We start from the raw sequence: 21,105 nt of genomic DNA on the forward strand, positions 1-21,105 counted from the left end.
ACTGGTTAATTTATGGGTCAATTCAAGCTATAATTTTTGATATTTTGATGAAAACAAAAGACTGGTTGAATTAAAATTTGATTAGGGCTAAAAAGCATGTCATCCACCATCCACCAAATAGTCCCTCATCATTTTTTGGATGAGTAGAATGAGATGTAATTTGACATTATATTTTATAAGTGTTTTTTTTTTAAATTAAATTTTTTTATATTATTTTGATATGTTAATATTAAAAATAATTTTTTTAAAATAAAAAATATTATTTTAATATATTTTACAATAAAAAAAAATTAAAAAAAATTAACACACCCATGTAAACTAAACTAGCTGACAGAAAATGGTATAATCCACTGCATGGTCCTTCCTTCATAACCTTACACCAAGGAAGCAATAATTAATATTCCATACAGTAGCAACAGGAAATACAGGACCAACCCAAGTTACAATAACTGGCTGTCACAGGACCATCCAAAAAAAATCCTACAACCCAGACTACTAGAGCAGCATTTTCTTTTCCTGGCTTTGGAAACCGACTCCGTCGAAGGAGGATAACACCATGGGACTTAACAGGCAATTGAGGTCGCCAAAGGAGTTACCAAAACGGCTGTGTTTCTAGTTATTGGCTTGAGACTGGCAGCATACTCCAGCCGCTGCCATGCTTCCTTCCGCTGCTCAGCCAATACGCTTTGCCTTCCTTCATCCTCCCTGAACTGATCAAGGCAGGCCAGGTACAATGCATCATCCATCTCTGAGAACATCTTCCTGACGTTTAGAGTTAAATTGAGCACCCCTTGGTTCCAATGGTCATGGGCATTCTTTTCTAATGCTGGAAATATGATGGGCAGAATCACAGGCCTATTGTGAGCAATCAAGTTGACAATTTGGTCATTGTTCCATAAGAAGAGGGCTCTTTCAGCCACCTGAAACAAAATACACGGTGAAGATAAAACTAGTAATTTACTGATGATCATAACTCAAAGAGGTTGTGTTCCATAGGCTCAAAGTCAGACGCAAGCCTGCAAAGCTGACAGGCCATTATTATAGGACTATCCCATGGCAGCATAAAAGCACTGAAATAAACCAACGCTATCAAGAGTTCAATCGAAGTGGATTGGATGGGAGTCGACATAATGCTTAGCAGTATCCAAAGTTACGTTCTGCTTTTTAGAAAAAAGGGGTCCAACTACAGATTTTGTATTTCATTGCAAATGTTTGGTGGGATCAAAGAGAGGCGGCTAAAAGTACCAGTTCTCTGGCCTCCTGAAAGACAAGCTAAATCCTCAGAACATGATATTTCCACTTCCCAAGCATCCCCAATCAAAATACAGAGCTTAACTTTATACCTGATGCAATGGCTAATGAACAAGGATAGGAAAACGCGGAATGTCCTTTGCCTAAATTCAAATTCCATTTGAGATGTCCCAAAATGCCATATGACTACAGTTCTTTCACAAATAAATGCCTACTTATGGATATTTTCATTTCTAATTAGTTTGAACTCAACTAGAAAACATGAAGATATTCACTCTTGTCTATCTAATAAATGAACCTTTTTCCCCCACCCTGACCTTAGCCAAACAAACTTCCTCCAAAATAGATGGATTCTCTCGCCCTTTCAATTATCTATTAAACAGCATTAAAAAAATCCTCACAACTGAAGACATAATATCATATTGGAAGAGGATGCATGTCTATACTTTCTCTTCCCAGAAGTCTGGAGCTCTTGATCAAGCCTTGGTGAGAATTAAAGCATCAAAGAAGCTAGTTACCAGTCTTATAATGTATATTGGAGAGTTATATGATACCAATCAAAATAACAGGAGCAATGACTGTTGTACCAAAATGAAAAGGCCTATTGTTATGGAATATAGAGGAAGGAATGACTTTGGCCACTTCAAAACACTCATGCTTTGTATTGGGGAGTTCAAAGGAAATGTTGGGAATGAAAGGAGAGAAAATGAGTGTCCTTCCTTGTCTTTGGGGTGAAAAATGGGAGGAATGAAAAGAGCAAAAATGATTTTTCTTGGTTGAAATGAGGATAAAGGATGTATGGAAAATGGAAAATTACTATAATGTCCTTCATTTTTCACCACATCAAAGTCTTGGTTCAAATCAAGAGTAAATTTGTCAACTAATTCCCTGAACAAAATTTTCCACTCATCCTCAAGAAATTTTAGAATGCTCAACTACCACCAATATTTACTTCATTTATGAGAGATAGACACGGTGAGGAGAAAAACAAGAGAGATAGAAATAAAAAAAAATACTAATTTTGAACCTAGGTGTGAATATTCTTATTACTTTTGATGGGTCAAATATGATTTTCTCTCTCTTCCTTGTGTTTGTTTCTCTCATCAAAGTGAGCACGTGAAAATTTTCTCCTCATCCTCTCCCTAAATTTGGAGGAGCATAGGTTTTATGAGCCTAAAGTGAAAATTTTCTTCTCATTTACATTATCTCCATTTTCTTCAATCTCCCAAACAAAGGAACAAGACTTTCTCCCCATCCCATTTCTTCGCTCTCAAAACCCAAAAAAATGCGGAGAAGAAAACTACACAAGGAAGGTATTTTCCCTTGTTTCGGGATGAGAGAGACAGTATGGACGAGTGATTATGAGAAAATTTTCCCTCGCGATGCACAAAACATGTTCTTTCCAAAAGAGAGAAGGTTAATAGAAATTTTGGATTGAAAAGTAAATTAATTACTTCAATCTTGAATACAAATTGCTAGTAGCATTTAAAACGATGGACATAATTGTAAATTTACCATCCACAATACGTTGTATTTCTTTGGTTTCCAAAACAAGGGAAAGTTACTTTCCTTCCATTTTACATTCCTTTTTATTTTCACATCATGCAAACAAGAGAGAGAAAATACAATTTTCTTCCTTTTGCTTTCCATCCCCTCACTTTCTTTTCTCCCCTATTCTGTGCCCATACATGGCAAGTCCAAAGTTTGCATTTCTAGAAACTTTTCAATGACAAGGCACTCAAGGAAGACACAGAATATGTAATTTCTTATAAAGTGAATGACATTGAGGCCCTAAAGGAGAGAAAATATTAGCACCCCATCTCTTTACAATAGCACTCCACTGTTTTAGAGAAAGATAGGAATGAATGGAGAGAGAAAATGAGTGCTATTGTAGATAGGAGTGCTAATATCATACCTGAAGTACTGCCTCATCTCACAAAAGAGCCCCAAGGTGTTGAAGCTTATGGTCATTTCAGTGCCATGCTTAGCACAAAACCAATTCTAAAGATTCCAAGACTAAGATTTAATCAAATAAATATAAGTTCCATATCAAACACAAATCCATTTAGTATCTGAACTTCAAGGAAATGTTTCACCAAGTAGGGCACCATCTCCTGCTAACATAGAGTCTAACATGAAATGGCATAGTCTATCATAATATGTAAACAATATACGTCGGCTGTTTATAAATAAATGAAATGGAATGGTTAAAAACACCAAACCACCATCCAGACCAGCGAATTCCAAGTGATATATCCATAGGGCTCCATGCACTCATAAAAACATGATAAATTGCAAATTACATCCAGCATCCTATGAGCAAAACTCCTAATGTAGCATAACAACCATGCACATACATGCTATGACATGAACCAAGGCAATGGTTCCAACTGAATTTAACATAAACAAACGTAACAATTAGTAATCAATGCCAACTCAGAAGACATCTTGTGAAGCTTAGCATTAGTCAACACTTCATGAGTTCTAGTTCAGTTCTAACATATTATGAAAAATTCAAAGCCATTCTATCACAGGAAAAAGAACCAATAAACCAAACTAAAACTTAAGACAGTGGTAGGTACCTGGAAGTGGAGACTATTAATGCAGCATCCGATCCGCCAGAACAATGGAACCATGACCTTTTGAAACTCCACCATGCTAATTGCTTCCAAAATCTCTTCCAACTCACCCAGGAACATTACCTCCTTCTGGCTATTAGTTATTGGCCAGTATTTCAGTATCCCCTTTATCACCATGCTCGCCAACCTGGGCTCCTTCTCAATAAATTGTACCACACAATATGACAACTGCTGAAAGTAAACTCCCACAGACTTCGGCTTATGCAGAGGAATCAAAACCCTCCATAAGAAAATCTTGTGCTCCTCTTTCAAAGGCATGGCAAACCCACTGATTATACTCCCAAAAATCTCCAACAACTCTGCAATCCCATTATGCCTCTCAGTCTCAAACACAAATCTATAGAATATATTGCTCAGAGACTTTCGAATAAATGGCCTGTGCACCATAAACTTCCCATAAACCCTATGCAATATAGCCTTTAAGCACTCCCTTTCTCTTGGATCCTCCGTGTCAAACAAATCAAGCAGCCGCAATATAAACGAATGGTCTATGTACTTCTTAGCAACTTTCGCATCTAAGCACGTAGAATTGATGAATCTAAGCAACAAATCATACACAATTTGCAGATGAGGCCACGCAGGATCGAACATTGGGTCATCATTATCATCATTCTCGCCAATGCTACTCGAATTAGACCTATAATTCGGAGGAAACACCCTAAACAAATTAACAGCGCACATTCTACACATAGCTAAAATGGCAGGTTCACTAAATTTCATAGACCCAGCAGCCACAAAATCAACAAGTTCAAGCAAAGTCTGTCTCTTTACATCCTTTTCAAGTGTATTCTTACTTGAGTCACTGAAATCAAAAGTTACGCAACACAGGCTTACTTTGCTCACAAAGAGATTCATCTTCTCTGCACTAGGCACGTCTTTGAATGGCACAAGTGGCTCAATCCCAGCAACCACACTAGCTGGAAATACAACAGAAGACGTTCTTTTTGGACCATTGGATGACTTCCCCGAACCTGCACTTGAGCCATTGGATATCTGCTGAGTTACTGGAGACTCAGGCCGAGCTGACTCAGCTGAGTCAGTTTTTGAAGATTTTCTTGGAAGCTTACTCAAGATTTGCCTCAACATTATGAGAAAGACTCAAACTTTAAGCCACACAACACAAGAATCTAACAAATTGGCTACCAGAGCATGGCCATTGGAGGGTATGTTTTGTAAATAAGTAGGTTTACAAACAAGGGCTAATATTTCTGCTAGATTTTGGTCACGGATCAAAAGGGTTTTGAGAGAATGTGAGTAGATCCAATTCCAAGGCTTTGAGGGTTGTTAATAGGAGGTGAAAAGTTTGAAACTTTAAGGTACATTTTTGGTGAAAGGTCAGATCTTGGCAAATAAAACTAAAAGAAGAAAACTGGGTTTTTTAGTAAATCAAACAATGATAACATCCATTGATAGTCTACCTCAATTTGAGAAAGATTCATGTAATGATGATGACAGAAGACATCAAATGTGAGGTTTAGTGGAGAGAGAGAGAGAGAGAGAGAGAGATCTAAAGAAGGAAGGAAGGAAGGAAGAGCAACCTTGTGTTGGTTGATGATGTTAATGTCTGATCTTTTTTCTCTTTCTGCAAGTGAAAGCAAAACAAAAGCAAGAGGCAATACAATATTGGAATTGTTTTCAATTATTTTGGTGGAAAAAAAGAAATTCTCGGTTGATGAGACAATTACGGCATTTCTCCGAAAATGCAAGTACTTTGTAGAAATTTAATAATTGGATTTTGATGGATTTTCGGACAAGATGGAGGCTTCATGTGATATTTGGACCGTTTGATTAACTGAAGTTATCAGGACATAGATTTGATTTGATTTTTGTTTCTGTTTCTGTTTCTGTTTTTTGTTTTCCAACTGGAAACCACTAGTAGCTTATAAGTTTTGGTTCAAAAAGCACAAGAATTTGTAGAATTCAGATATGGTTTAAACGATGACGTCTTGGGGTGATTTATGAAATTCATAAGATTCAATGACAGCTTGGGAGATTCATTTGTGATCTGAAGAAGTTGAACCGATCTCAACATCAACAAATTCAAGATTCCATAATTCGACATGTTCACCTCATTAAAAAAATTAAAAAAAAAAACCAAGAGGCTTCAGTTATTTATTTTGCACCAAGATACACTTTATTATACATTGAAGCATTAAAAAAACCATTTTATCCCTATTTAAAAAACTCAAATAATATGGTCTTAGGGGTATATAGTTATTTTCAATGAATTATTTGTTATTATTATATTAATTGGGATTAAATAAACATTTTTACATTTCAAATGAATAATGTAATAATAACTCACAAATACTTAAAAGTTAAAAACAAACAAACTATAGCCGGGTTTTTTTTATTTTTTATTTTCAAACTACATTTAAATGACCATATTGCCCTTGCCTTTTAAAAAATAAAAACGACAGTTAGGGTCAATTAGGTCTTTTCCATACAGTCCGGTACAAAAACCATGCTTCTCGTGCCTAAGCTTAATGGATTGATTACTCCCCCAACAGGGTTCAAGATCAAACCTCCAGCACAATAACAGCCATAACTGATTCGAAACAACAACAATGGCAGAAAAAGAAGCATGACATGCTTCGGCAAGCACAAACATGAAATGGAAAGGAGAAAAAAGAAGAAGAAGAAATCCATGAAAACCAAGATGGTTATAGGGGTGTTCTATAGCAAAAGAGATGCAGCAGGCTACAGTCTGCAACGGACAACAAAAAGAGCCTCCTGAGGTTTGGAAAAGACTATAGACTAAGCGCAAACTTTAAGAAACCCACTGTGTGACTGAAAGCCAAAAAACACGCACACTCCATTGCTCCATTCTCGTCTCCCGCTAGCTCTCTATCTGCATCTCAGAGAACATATATGTTACTTGCATCTAAGTTTAAAAGTAAGTTATATCTCCCTTATACTCGCACTATAGGCAAGCCAACCTCTACTGGGCATGCAAAGTTTTAACCGCAGGCTCATATTATATCCATCTTTCTAAAAACATGACCTGACAACTCAATAACTGATATATATCCGAAGGAGCTTATATATACCAAGATAAATGAAGTAAGCCTGTACAAATGCATGCGAATTTAGCTTGTGAGATAAAGATGCTAGAACTAATATCTTGGTGTGAATTATCAACCAAAATACACTACTTAATCAAGCTGCTGAAGTAATGACGATTGACAGAGACATGTCAATGGCTTGTTTAACACAGCGGTGCTTCCTTCCAGCAGGCAAAATAAGGTGCTAGGTTTAAAGTCTTTCATCCAAAATAATAAGAGGACGTTGAAGTAATAACATTAAAGTATTTTTCTAGCTAAAAACTCAAAGGCATGCAGTATAAAAGCCATGCTAGCCATGTTTAAGCCTCATGTAACGATCACTCCACACCAGGGTTGAAGATCAAACCTCTAGCACAATAACAAGCACAACTTATCTAACACCAGTACCCAACTATTATCAGACCTTCATACAATTTCTCATTTTCAGTCCTTAAGAATCAGTGCTCGAGATGAATGATTTGACTTCCAATACAAGAGTATCTCACTATTTCTCAAAATCGAGAATAACCCACCTTACTCTATAATAAGAATTGTTCCATGGAAGAAACTTACACCCTTTTATTTTGACCTCGGGAGAGGAAAAGAAAGAATTTACTTCATGAGTTTTTGTTACTCTACGATGTCCAGCACAGGAGCAGGAGTATGTAACTTAAAATGACACTTTAATATGGAAATAAAACAACTTAGACAACTTTGCTCGAAATCTATTGAATTTTGTGGTATAGCTGTATAGAACAAGAATGGAAAATAAATTTTTTTAAAATTGAAAAATAAAGAGTTGAAATTTATTTCTTTATTTTATTTCTATGGTGAAAACGCAAAAAACAAATAAGAATTAACAAAAGCTATTTATACCAACTCTTAGGATAGCAATCTTGAAACCAACAACGAAGTAGATATAAAAAAGAAAGGAAGAAGAAGCTAAGATTTAGTTTTATTAAGAAAAATAACTACAAAATCATTAGTCTTTAATTATAATTTAATTGATGTTATTAAACTTTTAAAATCTAGTACAAGAATATTAAATTTTATTTTTACTATACTTAAACAGCTTCAAATCCTATAAGTATTATCTCGTGAGATATTATATCGTTTAATTGTATTATCTAATTTATTGAGAGAGTTGATTGTGATAACAAAACCACTTATGTAAATTTTTAAAAGTTAGGTAATAACTCTTGGTATTGATGAGGTAATTTCACCAAAGAAAAATCTTGAAAAGAGTATATTTTCAAGTGGAAAAAATCTTGGTGTGCATTCATCAAGTAGTGAAAAAATCTTGAAGAGAAAATATCTTCAAGTAGTGAAAAATCATAGTATGGATTCATCAAATAGTTATTATACTCTTGAACTTGGACTAGTGAAAAAATACAATACTTAAGTACAGTTTGTTACTTGAGATGTGGATGTAGACTTGGCGAACTACCTTAAAAAACAATTTTGCAAAATCTCTCTCTTATCTATTTACTTTGATCACTTTAATTATATTGTTGGTTATTGTGTTTATTGGAAGTAATTTTTATTATTTGTCAATATTAGTGATACTTCTAATTCACCCTCCCTTAAATGTTATAATTGCCTTAATTCTTAAAAAACAATTGATATAAATAAAATTTGCTTAGATTTTGAATAGAATGACAACAACTAGTTATAATATCTAAAATAAAATGTAATCTACTACATCTATGCCACCTTTTTTTTTATGGTAATGCATGATTATACATATTAAAAAGTTAGAATAATTATCTTTATTTAATCTATTGATTATGATTTGTGGATATTTATAGAGAATAGACTTCATAAACCTATTAAAGTTGAAGATGGCATTGAGATTCTTAAAGCTAAAAGTGAATATAATGATAATGATAAAAAAAAATATTTTCTATAAATGCTAAAGCTATGAACACTCTATATTGTGCATTAAATAAAAGTGAATTTAATAGAATCATATCATATAAAAATGCTAAAGACATTTTAGAAGTACCTCACAAAGGAACTAACCAAGTTAAAGAGTTTAAAATTGACATGTTAGTTCATCAATGTTAATTATTTAAAATGCTTCCTATTGAATCCATAACTAGCATATTTACAAGAATAATTACCATTATTAATAGTTTAGATGCACTTGGTAGAACTTCTATTAATATGGAAATTGTGAGCAAAATTCTTAAATCATGTACTTTTAAAAACTTAAGAAGCAAAAATAAAGGCAATTTAAGAAGCCAAAGATCTCATAAAACTTGAATTGAAGAAGCTCATTAATTCCTTAATGACTCGTAAGATTGCCAAGGAGAATTAAGAACAAGAAGAAAAACTAAAGAATAATTTGGCATTTAAAATTTCTCATTATATTGATGATCAAGATGATTATAATAATTGTTGTTGTTGTAACCAAATGTTTACTTCATTTTATTAACAGTTTTTAAAAATATCAAAAAAAGTGAAAAAACAACAAAAAGTTAAAAAATATATTTTTGATGTATTTGTGTTATTTTTAGTATTTTCAATGTCTTTTCAAAAAAAAAAATTAACCCGTTTAACTATTAACAAATCTATTCCAAAATCATTATTCATTTTTCTCATCAAGTTGATATTGATATTGTTTTTTTAAAGAAATTGTCAAAATAAAAATAAGGGGACTAAAAATACAAAGGAAAAAAAATAAGTAATCAAAATATTTTTTTAGTTTTTTGAGAACCAAATAATTAGAAGAAAAATAAAAAATTTGTTTTGTTTATAAATAAATGGATGTAAAAAAAAATAAAGCCAAGAAGGCGGAATAACCATTAAAAAAAAAAACAGTAAGAGACCCACACAAAACACAATTTTTTATCCTCTCCCACACGCACACTAACATCTACCACACACTGAAACATTCTCTGGAAAAGAAAAAAGAAAAGAAAAGAAAAAACACCCCTCCCTCTCTTTTAAAAGACCAAAACAAAGAACCACCATTTCTGTTTCCTCCACTGTCCATGGCAGACTAGCACCTCGAGCTTCATTAGACTTCACCAGCGTCTTTCTCACAGCTCATCAGCAAGGCCAGCAGTTGCTGATTCCACCGAGAGTAGCGGCAGCAGTTCTTCCACAGTCACGCCATTTCATGATTTCTGCACCGTGAGCAGTAGTGGAAGATCTTTATCGCCAGCAGCTTCCTCCTTCTCAAGCAGCTCCAACAGTGCACTCCTGAGCACCATCGTGGACCTCTCCATCTAAACTGTGGCTTCCTTTTCTCCATTAAAGAAGTAGTGAAGGATTTTCTAACGGCAGCACAGCCTTCATCCCTTCAGTCCTTGGATACAACCCGTGAGCAGACTTTACCAGTGGCAACAGTGCAGCCTGTGTTGTTTCTCGGTCAAGCAGACCAGCAACTGTCAGCCCAGCACGTGAGCAGCGAACCTCTTTGCACCAGCATTTCAGCCAGCTCCTCCTCTACACCAGCGATAGCACAACAATGCAGCATCGTGAGCCTCCAGCAGCAGTCCAGCAATTGCAGAGTCCTCAGCCTCCATCAGCACTTCATCGCTTCTCTTGTTCCAGCTGAACACAGCACTAGCAGCACCAGCCTATGCAGCACCTCCTCTTCACCAGCGACAGTCCAATAGTGCAACACCGTGAGCCTCCAGCTTTCAATCCGGCAACAACCATTTTGACAACCCAGGTACAGGAAAGTTTCTCTTACGGTCTTCACGTTGAAGAATTATATCCAGCAAACGTTTCATTCTTGCCATGGTAATGGATTGGTGTAGATAGGTTTAACCTTGGGCCCTAGCTTGATAAATTTCATGGGTTATTTTTTCTGAAGCCTACTCACTCATTTCTATGGGCTTAAATATGTGTGTTATGGGTTTATAAATGTTGTGTGGACTTATATCTTAGTAATTTTTTGGACCACACCTAAGTGCAGCCTAGAAGCCTAGCATTCATGGCTGGGTTAAACCTGAGCTCAGCCCGCGTGGTTAGGTTGTACCTGTCAAATCTAAAGTTGGCTTATGCAAATCTTACAAGGAAACAGTAATATATTTTTTTGGCTAATAATTTTTTAACGGTTTTCTTTGTAAATTTTTATTGTTTTGCCTAATAAACTTTAAATGATTTTGAAAAATTTTGATAAAAAAATCAGGGATTATTTGAAAATTATTTATGGGTCCCTCGTATACTTTTCCAACCATTTAACTTAATATCGGGGTTGTAGACTTACAATGTAAAATACTGACCAGATGTTAAATATACTTATTTTTCTTTGAAATTACAGAAAAAAATAAAAAAAATCCTTATTTTTAATAAAAATACAAAAATATATATGTTTTTATTTATGTGCATTTGTTAAATTCTAAACATTTTCATTCGTGTTTATATATATATAAAATACATCTTTATCATATTTTGAAAAATACAAAAAAAAAAATTTAGTTAATAGGTATCACAACAAGTTTATAATTATCCATTAAAATTTGACTAAAATTTCAAAAATACCACAAAAATGAACTTGTTCATTTTTTATATGTGTGTTTTACATAATTATTGGACTTTAGAATTGTTAGGTTTTAAGTAGATAAGCACCTCTTTACCGATAATAATTTTTCTTCAATTTTAGACATACCAATGATTATAAACATAAATTAGAACAATCAATCAACAAAGTAACTTACCTTAAGTAGGGTATACTAAGAGTGGTCTTAAATAGACCAACGGATATAAATATAAATTAGAATAATCAATCAACAAAGTAACTTATCTTAAGTAAAGTATACTGGGAGTGATGAGTCTTCTTCATGCACAACTGGTCTCCTTACCCAGACTCTCATGAACCATTAGATTTTCTAGTGACCGTAATACTAATTGGCAACTCTTGAACCCTATTAATTATATTTTTATAATTATTTCCCAACACTTTTAAAACCCCTTTAATCTAGGAGCCACACTCATCATCTGAACTCTTGCATGACATAAAAATGATAAAGGTATTGAAGAGGAAATTGCTTCAATCACAAAGCATTTTTAAAAGTTTCATAAGCAATAATCATGGTAAAAAAATATTCTCAAACTACAAGAAAGATTGGAATAAGGAACTTTCAAGATGCTATAAATGCAATAAAATGGGTCACACCAAAGTAGTTTATCCACTTCTTTAAAATAAGAAGAAAAATCATCACTATAAGAGGACAATGAAAGCTACATGGAGTTATGATATGGATTCAAGTTAAAGCGATAAAGAAGAGTGTGGTAAACGTGTGCTTCATGACAATTAAAAATGAAAATGAGGTACAATCTTTGGATGATGAATTCAACCTTACCTATGATGAGTTGTATCATACTCTAGAAGCTTTATATGATGAATTTAAAAAGTTAGTTTCAAGATATAACATGTTGAAAAAGAACTATGCATGCTTACTTGTAGAAAAAAAAAGTCTTTAGAAAAGAAAGTTTGCATTGTAATTGATGATAATCATAAGTTGATTCAACTTAAAAGTGAAAACAAATCCTTAAAAGAAAAGGTAGAAAAGTTGACCACAACATTATCTAAATTTACATAAGGCTCTAAAATTCTAGAAACTATGTTTTTGAGCCAAACATATATGTTTAACAAAATAAGGTTTAGGTTACCAACCTAAAAAGAATCAAAAGTATTTAAAAAATTATTTTGTTAAAGTTAAATAATCTTATAACCCTAATCATAAATGCAATTATTGTAGAGTTATAGATCTTTTGATTTATGCATATCCTGTTAAAAATGATAAAGGTTTACAATATGATTTGGGTTCCAAAAGAAACCACCCTTAACAACAAAGAACTCAAAAAGGTATAGGTACAGAAAACCTCATCTTGATCTTTGTGTGTAGGGATCAAGAAAGTAGTTTTATAATAGTGATTGCTCTACAAGTAATAGATGGTATCTTCATCAACCAAAGTAAATGCATCAAAAATCCTTTAAAGATTTGGGATGGAACATAATAAAGTAGCCGATACACCTATAAGAACATCAACGAAACTTAATATGAACAAAAATGATAAGAATGTAAATATCAATATATGATTGGTTCACTTATATACTTAAACTTCAGTAGACACGATATCATGTTTTGTACACGTCTATGTGTATGTTTTCCAACCTTGTAATTTAGAATCATATGCTAGTGCCATAAAATGTTTATATATATGCGCGAGTTGAGTAGAATGATCTATTTAGACACAAACATTGATAAACGAGTTGAGTACGCAAAGCTTTGAAGTAAGAATCACTTTTGTGAAATAAAAAGTATTTTAGGTTTTAATGATACTAAAGATGTTTGTAATGTTCTTTTTACGTGTATACATTAATGGACAAAAGTTGGATAATTTTAATGATCTAATGTATACCCCTAAGCATGGAAACCTTGAAATATTTTTTCAACTATAATTTTTATTGACTATCCACGTCTAAGATTATCTGGTTGACCAATTAAGCTAGAAAAACAAAGAACAACTATTAGATAAACAATAACTTTTTGAGATTTTAGTTGGAGATAGTTTATAAGTTTATAAGTTTTACAAAATATTTTGATTCACAAAACACATTTGGAAGAAAAAAACTAGAAAATTATGGTTTTTATGTGAATTGATCGATTGATTCATATATCTGGATCAATCAGCCAATCGCTTGAGCCAGAGAACTGGTAATGAGACTACTGCCCAGATTTTAACCCCTTGATTTCTTTGCTTTATAGATAAAAGTTTTACTTGTAAAGATTATATTTTGACTGCAAAGGATTAAAAGAGAATTTTTGAAATTCTCAACTTGGGTTTCAATCGGCTGACTGGTAGAACTTAACCCATAACAGCCAATCAACTGGTTTCTCGACATTATATATATATATATAACTGAAAGTTTTCAACATGGACAATAAAAACCTTCATTTTAAAATCCTAAAACCTAACTCGATTCTCTCTAAAAGAATCAATAAATCCCACCAAATTAATCATAATTTTAGGTAATTTTTTAAGATTAAAAAGACATAACACTTAGAAAACAACAAAGAAAGATCGAATTAAGGAGCAAAAGGCCAATCATCTAACCTCATGTCAAAGAGAAAACATTTAATGGTTTTTAAGCTCTTTCTTTAATATGTCTTTTGCTACAGAAAGTGGGCTAGGAAATGATCTATGTGCTTTTGAGATAGATTCTATTTTTAAGGATATGGGAAGAAACACTTTATTTTATTTGAAGAAAGTTACTTATCCTAAATTGATTAAAATATTATTTGCTATATTGAACCTAAAACTGTTAGTAACTTGCAAGATAAACACGTTGAATTTGGTTGTCAAACTTTAACTGATATATTACGTATTTCAAATGAAAGACCTAGAGTTATTGAGATGAAATCAATACCCATTATTGATGGTTTTGTGTATTATAAGACAATAAGTTTGCATACTAATAGGCATGACTTTGCTCATGGAGCAAAGATTAGGATCCAAAACTTGCTTATATGACCTAGAATACTTTATAAGATCATTGTACATAATATTTTACTGAATAAAAGGCATTATGATGAGGTCATATTCATGGATAAGTGTATGATTGATTGCATGATTAGAGGTTGTCTAATTAATCTTCTCTATATTATGATGAAAAACATGATCAAAAGCAGAAGTCTTTACCCTATGGTCAAAGCTTTAACCTCTATTTTTTAGCACTTTAAGATATTTTTAATGGATATGAAATGGACAGCGCATTCCAAGTTAAAGGAGATTATCGCATGTACGAGTGTGACATGACTGCCTGCCATGCCATATATGCACATGAGACAAATATAGATAATATGAGTCTCACAAAGATGAAGTATGTGTTATATAATGATGGTGCTTAGGTTCTTAAGAACCAAATGGGTGCACATGCTTAGGAAGAACATGATGAGAAAGAAGAACAAAATATAAGTAATGAGAATGGATTTGAAGCTATGTTTGAGACAACACCGTTTGTTTCCTCGCTTGAAATGGCTTCAACTAGTACTTGGTTGACTAGGACTGAGAATCGTCTAGCATGGTTTAGAGATGAATGTACATCATATTAGAGAGATGCAATCATATATTGTGGATAAATTTTTAAGCTTTGCAATTTAATCTATGTTATTATTGTGCTAGGCTAGATCCTCAAGAAAGATATATATTGCATTTGTTATTCTTGTGAAAAAGATGTTAAGTTGTCATTTTTTCATATAAGTCATGTTATGGTTGCATAACCAGACATCTTTAAATTGCCATAGATTTTATTTTTTAGCAATGCAACAATCTTGAAGATTATTAAGATTTGAGAGAATATGTTATAATTTAATTAAAGATGTTGCAATTTGCATTTTGTAAGGTTAGGTGGATAAGGATTAGAAAGAAATTAAAAAAAAAACTAACCCCCCCTCCAAAAAAAAAAAACAATTGGGCAATTTTAATTAGTTTTTTTAATTAATAAAAAAAACAATTGCCTTAGATTTCATTTTGTTTATATTCAAATTTTGTTCTTATTTTCTTGATTGTTATTTTTTTTTGTTTTAGATCCTTTTTTTATTAAGACTTTCCTTTTCAATTTCATCCTCAATATTTTATTGATCAAGATTTTGACTTCATGATTTTTTAAGGTTTTTCTTTAATAAGGTATCCTGACCTAAAGATCTAAGTCACATATTTGAAAGGTTAATTATGGTTGATTTGAGTCTTTTTTTTAGATCTTTTTTTGCAATTAATTTTTATTTGATTTTATCCTTTTGTTAGGGGATTGGGCTTCTTGATTTTTTTTTTATGGGTTATCCCAATCTCGTGTGCTAGTTCGCAAATATAAAGGTAAAATCTGTGATCAATTCCATGAATATGGTAAGTGCACGAAGGAAAAGAAAGAAAAGAACACGAGTGTATCAAAAACCAAAACAGGTGGGTCTAAAAAGCAACAAAATGAAAAGAATAGGGATAAAAGTGTAAAGTAGTATTATACTCCAAATATTATTCGTCAAGGAGGAATCAAACCGTAAAGGGCCATGACACGACGCAAAGTTGGATGCTTGGATTTTAAATTGATGTTTGATCAACCAATTTTTAATTTTTTTTTAAAACCTCAAATTAATATATATATATATATATATATAATTTTTTTATCATTTTGTTTTGATGTGTTGATGTTAAAAATAAAAAAAATATATTATTTTAATATATTTTCAAATGAAAAATACTTTAAAGAACACATAAAAGGCCAAAAGTAACTTTACACCTAATAGCTTGACAAATGTTTCACTTTGAATCTTATAATTTTAAAATATCTTAATACCAACCTCATCAATTATTTAAATAAATATTGATGAAGATATAACTTTACTGAATAACAATAAATATCCCTTTATCACATACTTGAATAGAATATCGTGAGTTTTTTTTAATCAATACGCTAGTTTGGATATAAATAATTTACTTAAAAACTAATTAAATAGATTTAATCTTTGAACTTGGAAGGTAGCTAAAAATTATCTTTACTAATAAATTCCTAGAAGATATTTTGTATTTAAGTTTCTTGCTTTTCTTAGAAAACCCATATTATATTTTCATGACACAAAATCAATTATTTTCTAATCTTTCTAAAAAGCTTTTTCTTAATTCATATCCATATTCTTAATAATTAAGAAAAATAACAAAACAAATTTAAACCACAACCATTCAACTATATATGCACCATTAGGGGTGATTATTTTCGGTTCGGTTTGGTTTTTATAAAAAAACAACAAAATCGATTTTAAAAAAACCAAAACCGAACTGAAACTGGTTCAAACCGACTAGTTTCGATTCGGTTCAGTTTTTTAGGACAAAAACCGGTTCAAACCAGTTTGGCTCGGTTTGGATCGGTTTTGGCTCGGTTTTTTCCCTCTTTGGCTCAGTTTTTTTAGGTTCGGGTTCGGTTTTCTTTTTTAGTTTCAGGCTTATAAAACCAAAACCGAACCAGTCAGTTTTTTCAAAATTTTAATTGGTTTAATCGGTTTTTTTTCACGGTTGGGTTTTTTCGGTTGATTTTTTTTTGTTTTCTTGATTTAATCGATTTCTCAGTTTTTTCTCTCACCCCTACGCCCCATGACCCAACAACATATGATTTATTAATGTAGAAATTAACCATACTAAAATATACAAGATCTCTAATAAAAACAAGTACCTTGTAAAATATAGAAAATTAATTATAAAAATGAAGATTTTGCTACCATGTACGTGATATTCCAAGCATATAGACACGCTAATATCGGTCTTCACCGGCTAGAGAACCATTTAGCAATCATTTTTAAAACGTAGGGGTCTAAATGAAACACTTGATAAACTATAAGGGCAAAAGGAATACTTTACTCAATTCGAAGTTTCCCATTTCTTACATCATTGACTAGACAAGATATCCTTTTAAAAAAAGAAAGGAACAAAAGTGAAGAAATTCCTTTGCTCGTAACAAATAAAATAAATAAAAATATAAATATTCCCTGACCAGGTAGGGAAGCAATGGAGGTCCAAAGCTGACTCTTCCTTTCTGTTTTTCTCTCCCTTTAAAACAAAAAATAAAATTATCAAAGCGACCAGCTTTCTTGCACTCTCCGCGCCAAAGCGACACCGTTTTCATCTTTCTTCTCCTCTTTAGCTCCAATTCAATCTGGTACGTTTCGTTCTTCTCTCTCTTCCTCCAAAAAGCGACGCCTTTTCAAATTCACCTGATCACTCCTCGTAGATTAGGGTTCTTCTTGTCTTCTTTGTTGAACTCGAGTCATTTGTTTGGGAACGGTAAAATTTGTCTTGTTTTGGAGTAATTAGTGGTTAATGATATTGATTAATTTGTTTGGTTACCGAGAAAATTGTGTGATTACTTGAATAAACTGAATTGATGGATTCTTTACGCTTAAGAAAATGATTAAATCTAGCCGAATCTCTTGTTTTGTTAAATGTGGGGTTGATGTTTGTTTTATGTCCTTGATTTGATAAGTGATAGAAAGTTTTGATTTTTCATTTCGTGGAAGAGGAGGATCGGCATTACTTTTTTGGTGGTCTAAAGGACAAGTTTTTGATATTTAATATTTTGGGTTTTGAAGAAAGCCCATGAAAATAAAAGTTTAGAATTTTGGGTATTTTTTGTCATTTGATTTTTCATTATTTAAGTTATTCAGCTGAGCCAAGCGGTTTTATTAGTATATTTGGCGGTGGCTTGGATTTTCAGAATGTTGAATGATGAATTACTACACCTTCTCAGCGACAAATTTGTCCTTGTTTTTTGTGCTTTTCTTGAACAGAATTGGGATTGTTCCGCTGTTTGTGGTGTCTGCTAATTTAAGTTTTTGTGGGACGGACATCTCAGAGAAATCTTGGGACGGATTGGACATTGAAGCTGTGATCTTGTTCCAGTGATTCTATGCTTTCATCATTTTCGGTTGTCTTGTTGGACTTAAATGGATGTTGCCTCAACGGAACTACATTCTGAAAGTCAGACTGACACTTTCCCATTGTTAATGGAGCGGCAAGAGAATCTTAACAGTAGTGAGCATATTATTGACATACGTAATGAGGTCTCTGTATCACCATCTCACAATAGAATTTCAACTGGTTTGGAAGCGTCATTGCATGAGGACAGACCTTTGAGTGGAGTGAGAGCACCCAGTTCTCCGCCTCCAACATCTTTGTCTAATGGAACAAACTCTCGGAGCTCCTCATTAATAAGGAGAGGGGAAGCTCGTCGACGCAGGAGTCCTTTGAACTCTGGTTTATGGATTTCTGTTGAATTGGTTCTCACGTTGAGCCAGATTATTGCATCTATTGTTGTTTTGTCTGTGTCAAGGAAGGAACACCCACGTGCACCATTGTTTGCATGGATTGTTGGTTATGCATCAGGATGTGTGGCAACCCTCCCTCTTCTTTACTGGCGTTATAGTCATCGTAACCAGGCTTTGGAGCAAGACTCAGCTCAAAATCATCAGGGTTCTGCACATATTAACGTTCCTGCAGGACCCTTTTCTCTTTCAGTTAGTAGGAATTCAGAAGGGGAGGATCGCCGATCTGCTACTACATCACCTAGAGGTGGCCAAAATGCAGTACTGAATGCAAGGTACGAGTGCATGACTTCTGGTTGTAATTGTCATTTTTCTCTTCTAAACATATATTGTTTAGATATTCTTTATTGTTTTCATCATATAAATGAACGTGTCCTGTCCAATTGCATGTATGAAGGTCGTCCAATTCATCTGGTTTAATGATATTTTCTTTACTACTTCAAAGTTGAAGCTTCATGAAAATCCAGTATATAGCTGCATTGCACGGGCTGGGAGTAGATGCTAGGTTCTTTGTTTCTTTGAAGGGGTAGGGGCATTATTTGGTATCAAAGCTAGCTTAATGTTTGGATGACTATCTAATGTGCTGGATATGATGAAGCTGGTTTTGATCTCCCATCCTCACTAGCCCACCCCTAGATGATACTTCTAAGATAATGGGAAGAATCTGGTTATGGTCGCACCAAAGTGGGTCCTGGGAAATAGAATATAGAGACAGTGTCATCCTCTAGCATATACCCTTATAAAATGGACACAAGTACATGAAATATTTTCCCAAATCTTTTCTTGATCTCACTCCAATTTCCCCCTCTTTTAATGGTGATATTATGCAGCTCATTGGGGTAGCATCTCCTTTTCATTGTTTTTAGATGGTGCCAGGGTTGTAACTTTTATTTCAAAATTGTTTACACATAGTTTTTAAGTCAATTTTTCAAAAGCAGCTAGTTTGGGGCTGGCACTGGATTCATATTCAGAGTGTGTGTTTGGGCCTTGGGGGGGCTCTACTCACAGAGTGTAGATTGGGAGCTCAACTGTGTTGAAATTTTGACTGGGGAATGTGCATTTCAGCTTCTTTTCTTTCCTTTTCTGATTATCATGTACTTCTTTGATGGCGATCATTGTTTCATGTTCAAAATGATTACCCTCTTCAGGTTGAATTTGTCTTTTATTTAGTGTCACCAACTATTTAAGAAGTGGGTTTTGATTGCTTGTGTTATTTTATCACATGATATGCTTTAGTGTCTCTTGACATTGGTATTTTTTTTAGCCATTGAAATCTGTCAAATAAAAAGCAAATTCTTTAATTATTTTGAATATATAAATATCTGGTTCCAAAAATATTGTTTTCACGTGCAGACTCAAGGTTTTGTTGGAATACTTCAAAATGGCTTTGGATTGCTTTTTCGCAGTTTGGTTTGTGGTTGGCAATGTGTGGATATTTGGAAGCCACTCATCTGCTGAGGAGGCTCCAAACTTGTACAGGTATTGCTATGTCGTATATTCACCACAATGTTCCTTTTGGTACCTGCCATTTGAGAGAGCTCACCCTAATTTTATATCCTCTTACATTTCAGGTTATGCATAGTGTTTCTTACATTTAGCTGTATCGGATATGCTATGCCCTTTATTCTGTGTGCAACAATCTGCTGTTGCTTGCCTTGTATAATTTCTATTCTCGGGTTTAGAGAGGATCTGACACAGACAAGGGGAGCCACACCCGAATCAATTGATGCCTTGCCAACGCACAAGTTTAAGCTGATTAAAAATAGAAATGGTGAGGATAGCAGCTCTGGTGCTGCTGATGGTGGGATCGTGGCTGCAGGGACAGAAAAGGAACGTGTGATTTCAGGAGAAGATGCAGTAAGTACCTCTAGATTCTTGGAGGTTCCTTGTCATGATCATTTGAGATATACTTGTCATATTCACGATGCATGGTCTCGAGTCTTGTTATTGGCATTATTACTGATGATCTAATGTTGTAACCGTTACAGGTTTGCTGCATTTGTTTGGCAAAATATGCAAACAATGATGAGCTGAGGGAGCTACCATGTTCTCATTTCTTCCATAAGGATTGTGTAGACAAGTGGCTGAAGATCAATGCATCATGTCCTCTTTGCAAGAGTGAGGTCGGTGAAAGTATTTTAGGTTCACTCCCCGGGTTAAATTCTAGCCAGAGACGGGTTGAAAATGGGGCCGGCAATGGCATGGCCAGCACCATGTTTTGACCCTCTATATCATACAAAATAGTAATATCATACATAAATAATTACGATTTTGACTATGCTGTAAAAAGTACTTCATTCTTCTCTTTCTATGAGTCTCATGGACCAAAAATTTAATTAAGAA

The 21,105-nt window shown here is 33.5% G+C and overlaps 2 protein-coding genes across 4 annotated transcripts; one reads left to right on the forward strand and one right to left on the reverse strand.

Moving 5' to 3' along the window:
- Positions 1-314: 314 nt before the first annotated feature.
- LOC133674529 (serine/threonine protein phosphatase 2A 57 kDa regulatory subunit B' kappa isoform-like) lies at positions 315-5,756 on the reverse strand. Its single transcript, XM_062095690.1, has 2 exons — positions 3,834-5,756; positions 315-920 (listed from the first exon to the last, which is right to left on the reverse strand). The coding sequence occupies exons 1-2, from the start codon at positions 4,974-4,976 to the stop codon at positions 564-566; spliced, it is 1,500 nt and encodes a 499-aa protein (XP_061951674.1). The 5' UTR covers positions 4,977-5,756; the 3' UTR covers positions 315-563.
- An 11,626-nt stretch (positions 5,757-17,382) lies between these two features.
- Positions 17,383-21,105, forward strand: LOC133673788 (E3 ubiquitin-protein ligase At1g63170-like). 3 transcript variants are annotated; one of them, XM_062094677.1, is made up of 5 exons: positions 17,383-17,600; positions 18,229-19,037; positions 20,116-20,241; positions 20,334-20,619; positions 20,751-21,105. In XM_062094677.1, exons 2-5 carry the CDS (start codon positions 18,385-18,387, stop codon positions 20,982-20,984), a joined length of 1,299 nt encoding a protein of 432 aa, XP_061950661.1. In that variant the 5' UTR covers positions 17,383-17,600; positions 18,229-18,384; the 3' UTR covers positions 20,985-21,105. The 3 variants fall into 3 exon arrangements, with proteins under 3 accessions (XP_061950661.1, XP_061950662.1, XP_061950663.1); XM_062094678.1 differs by having other exon boundaries at positions 18,294-19,037; XM_062094679.1 differs by lacking the exon at positions 17,383-17,600 and adding an exon at positions 17,630-17,725 and having other exon boundaries at positions 18,294-19,037.

Source organism: Populus nigra, chromosome 15 (genome assembly GCF_951802175.1).
Source record: "Populus nigra chromosome 15, ddPopNigr1.1, whole genome shotgun sequence".
In the NCBI taxonomy this organism is placed as follows: domain Eukaryota; kingdom Viridiplantae; phylum Streptophyta; class Magnoliopsida; order Malpighiales; family Salicaceae; genus Populus; species Populus nigra.

What these genes read in the sequence shown, in the direction of transcription:
- LOC133674529 (XM_062095690.1), bottom strand. Translation starts at nt 4,976, where the DNA reads ATGTTGAGGCAAATCTTGAGTAAGCTTCCAAGAAAATCTTCAAAAACT. An exon ending in TTAATAGTCTCCACTTCCAG is followed by an intron (nt 921 to 3,833) that starts GTACCTACCACT and finishes ATTTTGTTTCAG; the next exon opens with GTGGCTGAAAGAGCCCTCTT.
- LOC133673788 (XM_062094677.1), top strand. Translation starts at nt 18,385, where the DNA reads ATGGATGTTGCCTCAACGGAACTACATTCTGAAAGTCAGACTGACACT. An exon ending in GAGGCTCCAAACTTGTACAG is followed by an intron (nt 20,242 to 20,333) that starts GTATTGCTATGT and finishes CTTACATTTCAG; the next exon opens with GTTATGCATAGTGTTTCTTA. An exon ending in TGATTTCAGGAGAAGATGCA is followed by an intron (nt 20,620 to 20,750) that starts GTAAGTACCTCT and finishes TAACCGTTACAG; the next exon opens with GTTTGCTGCATTTGTTTGGC.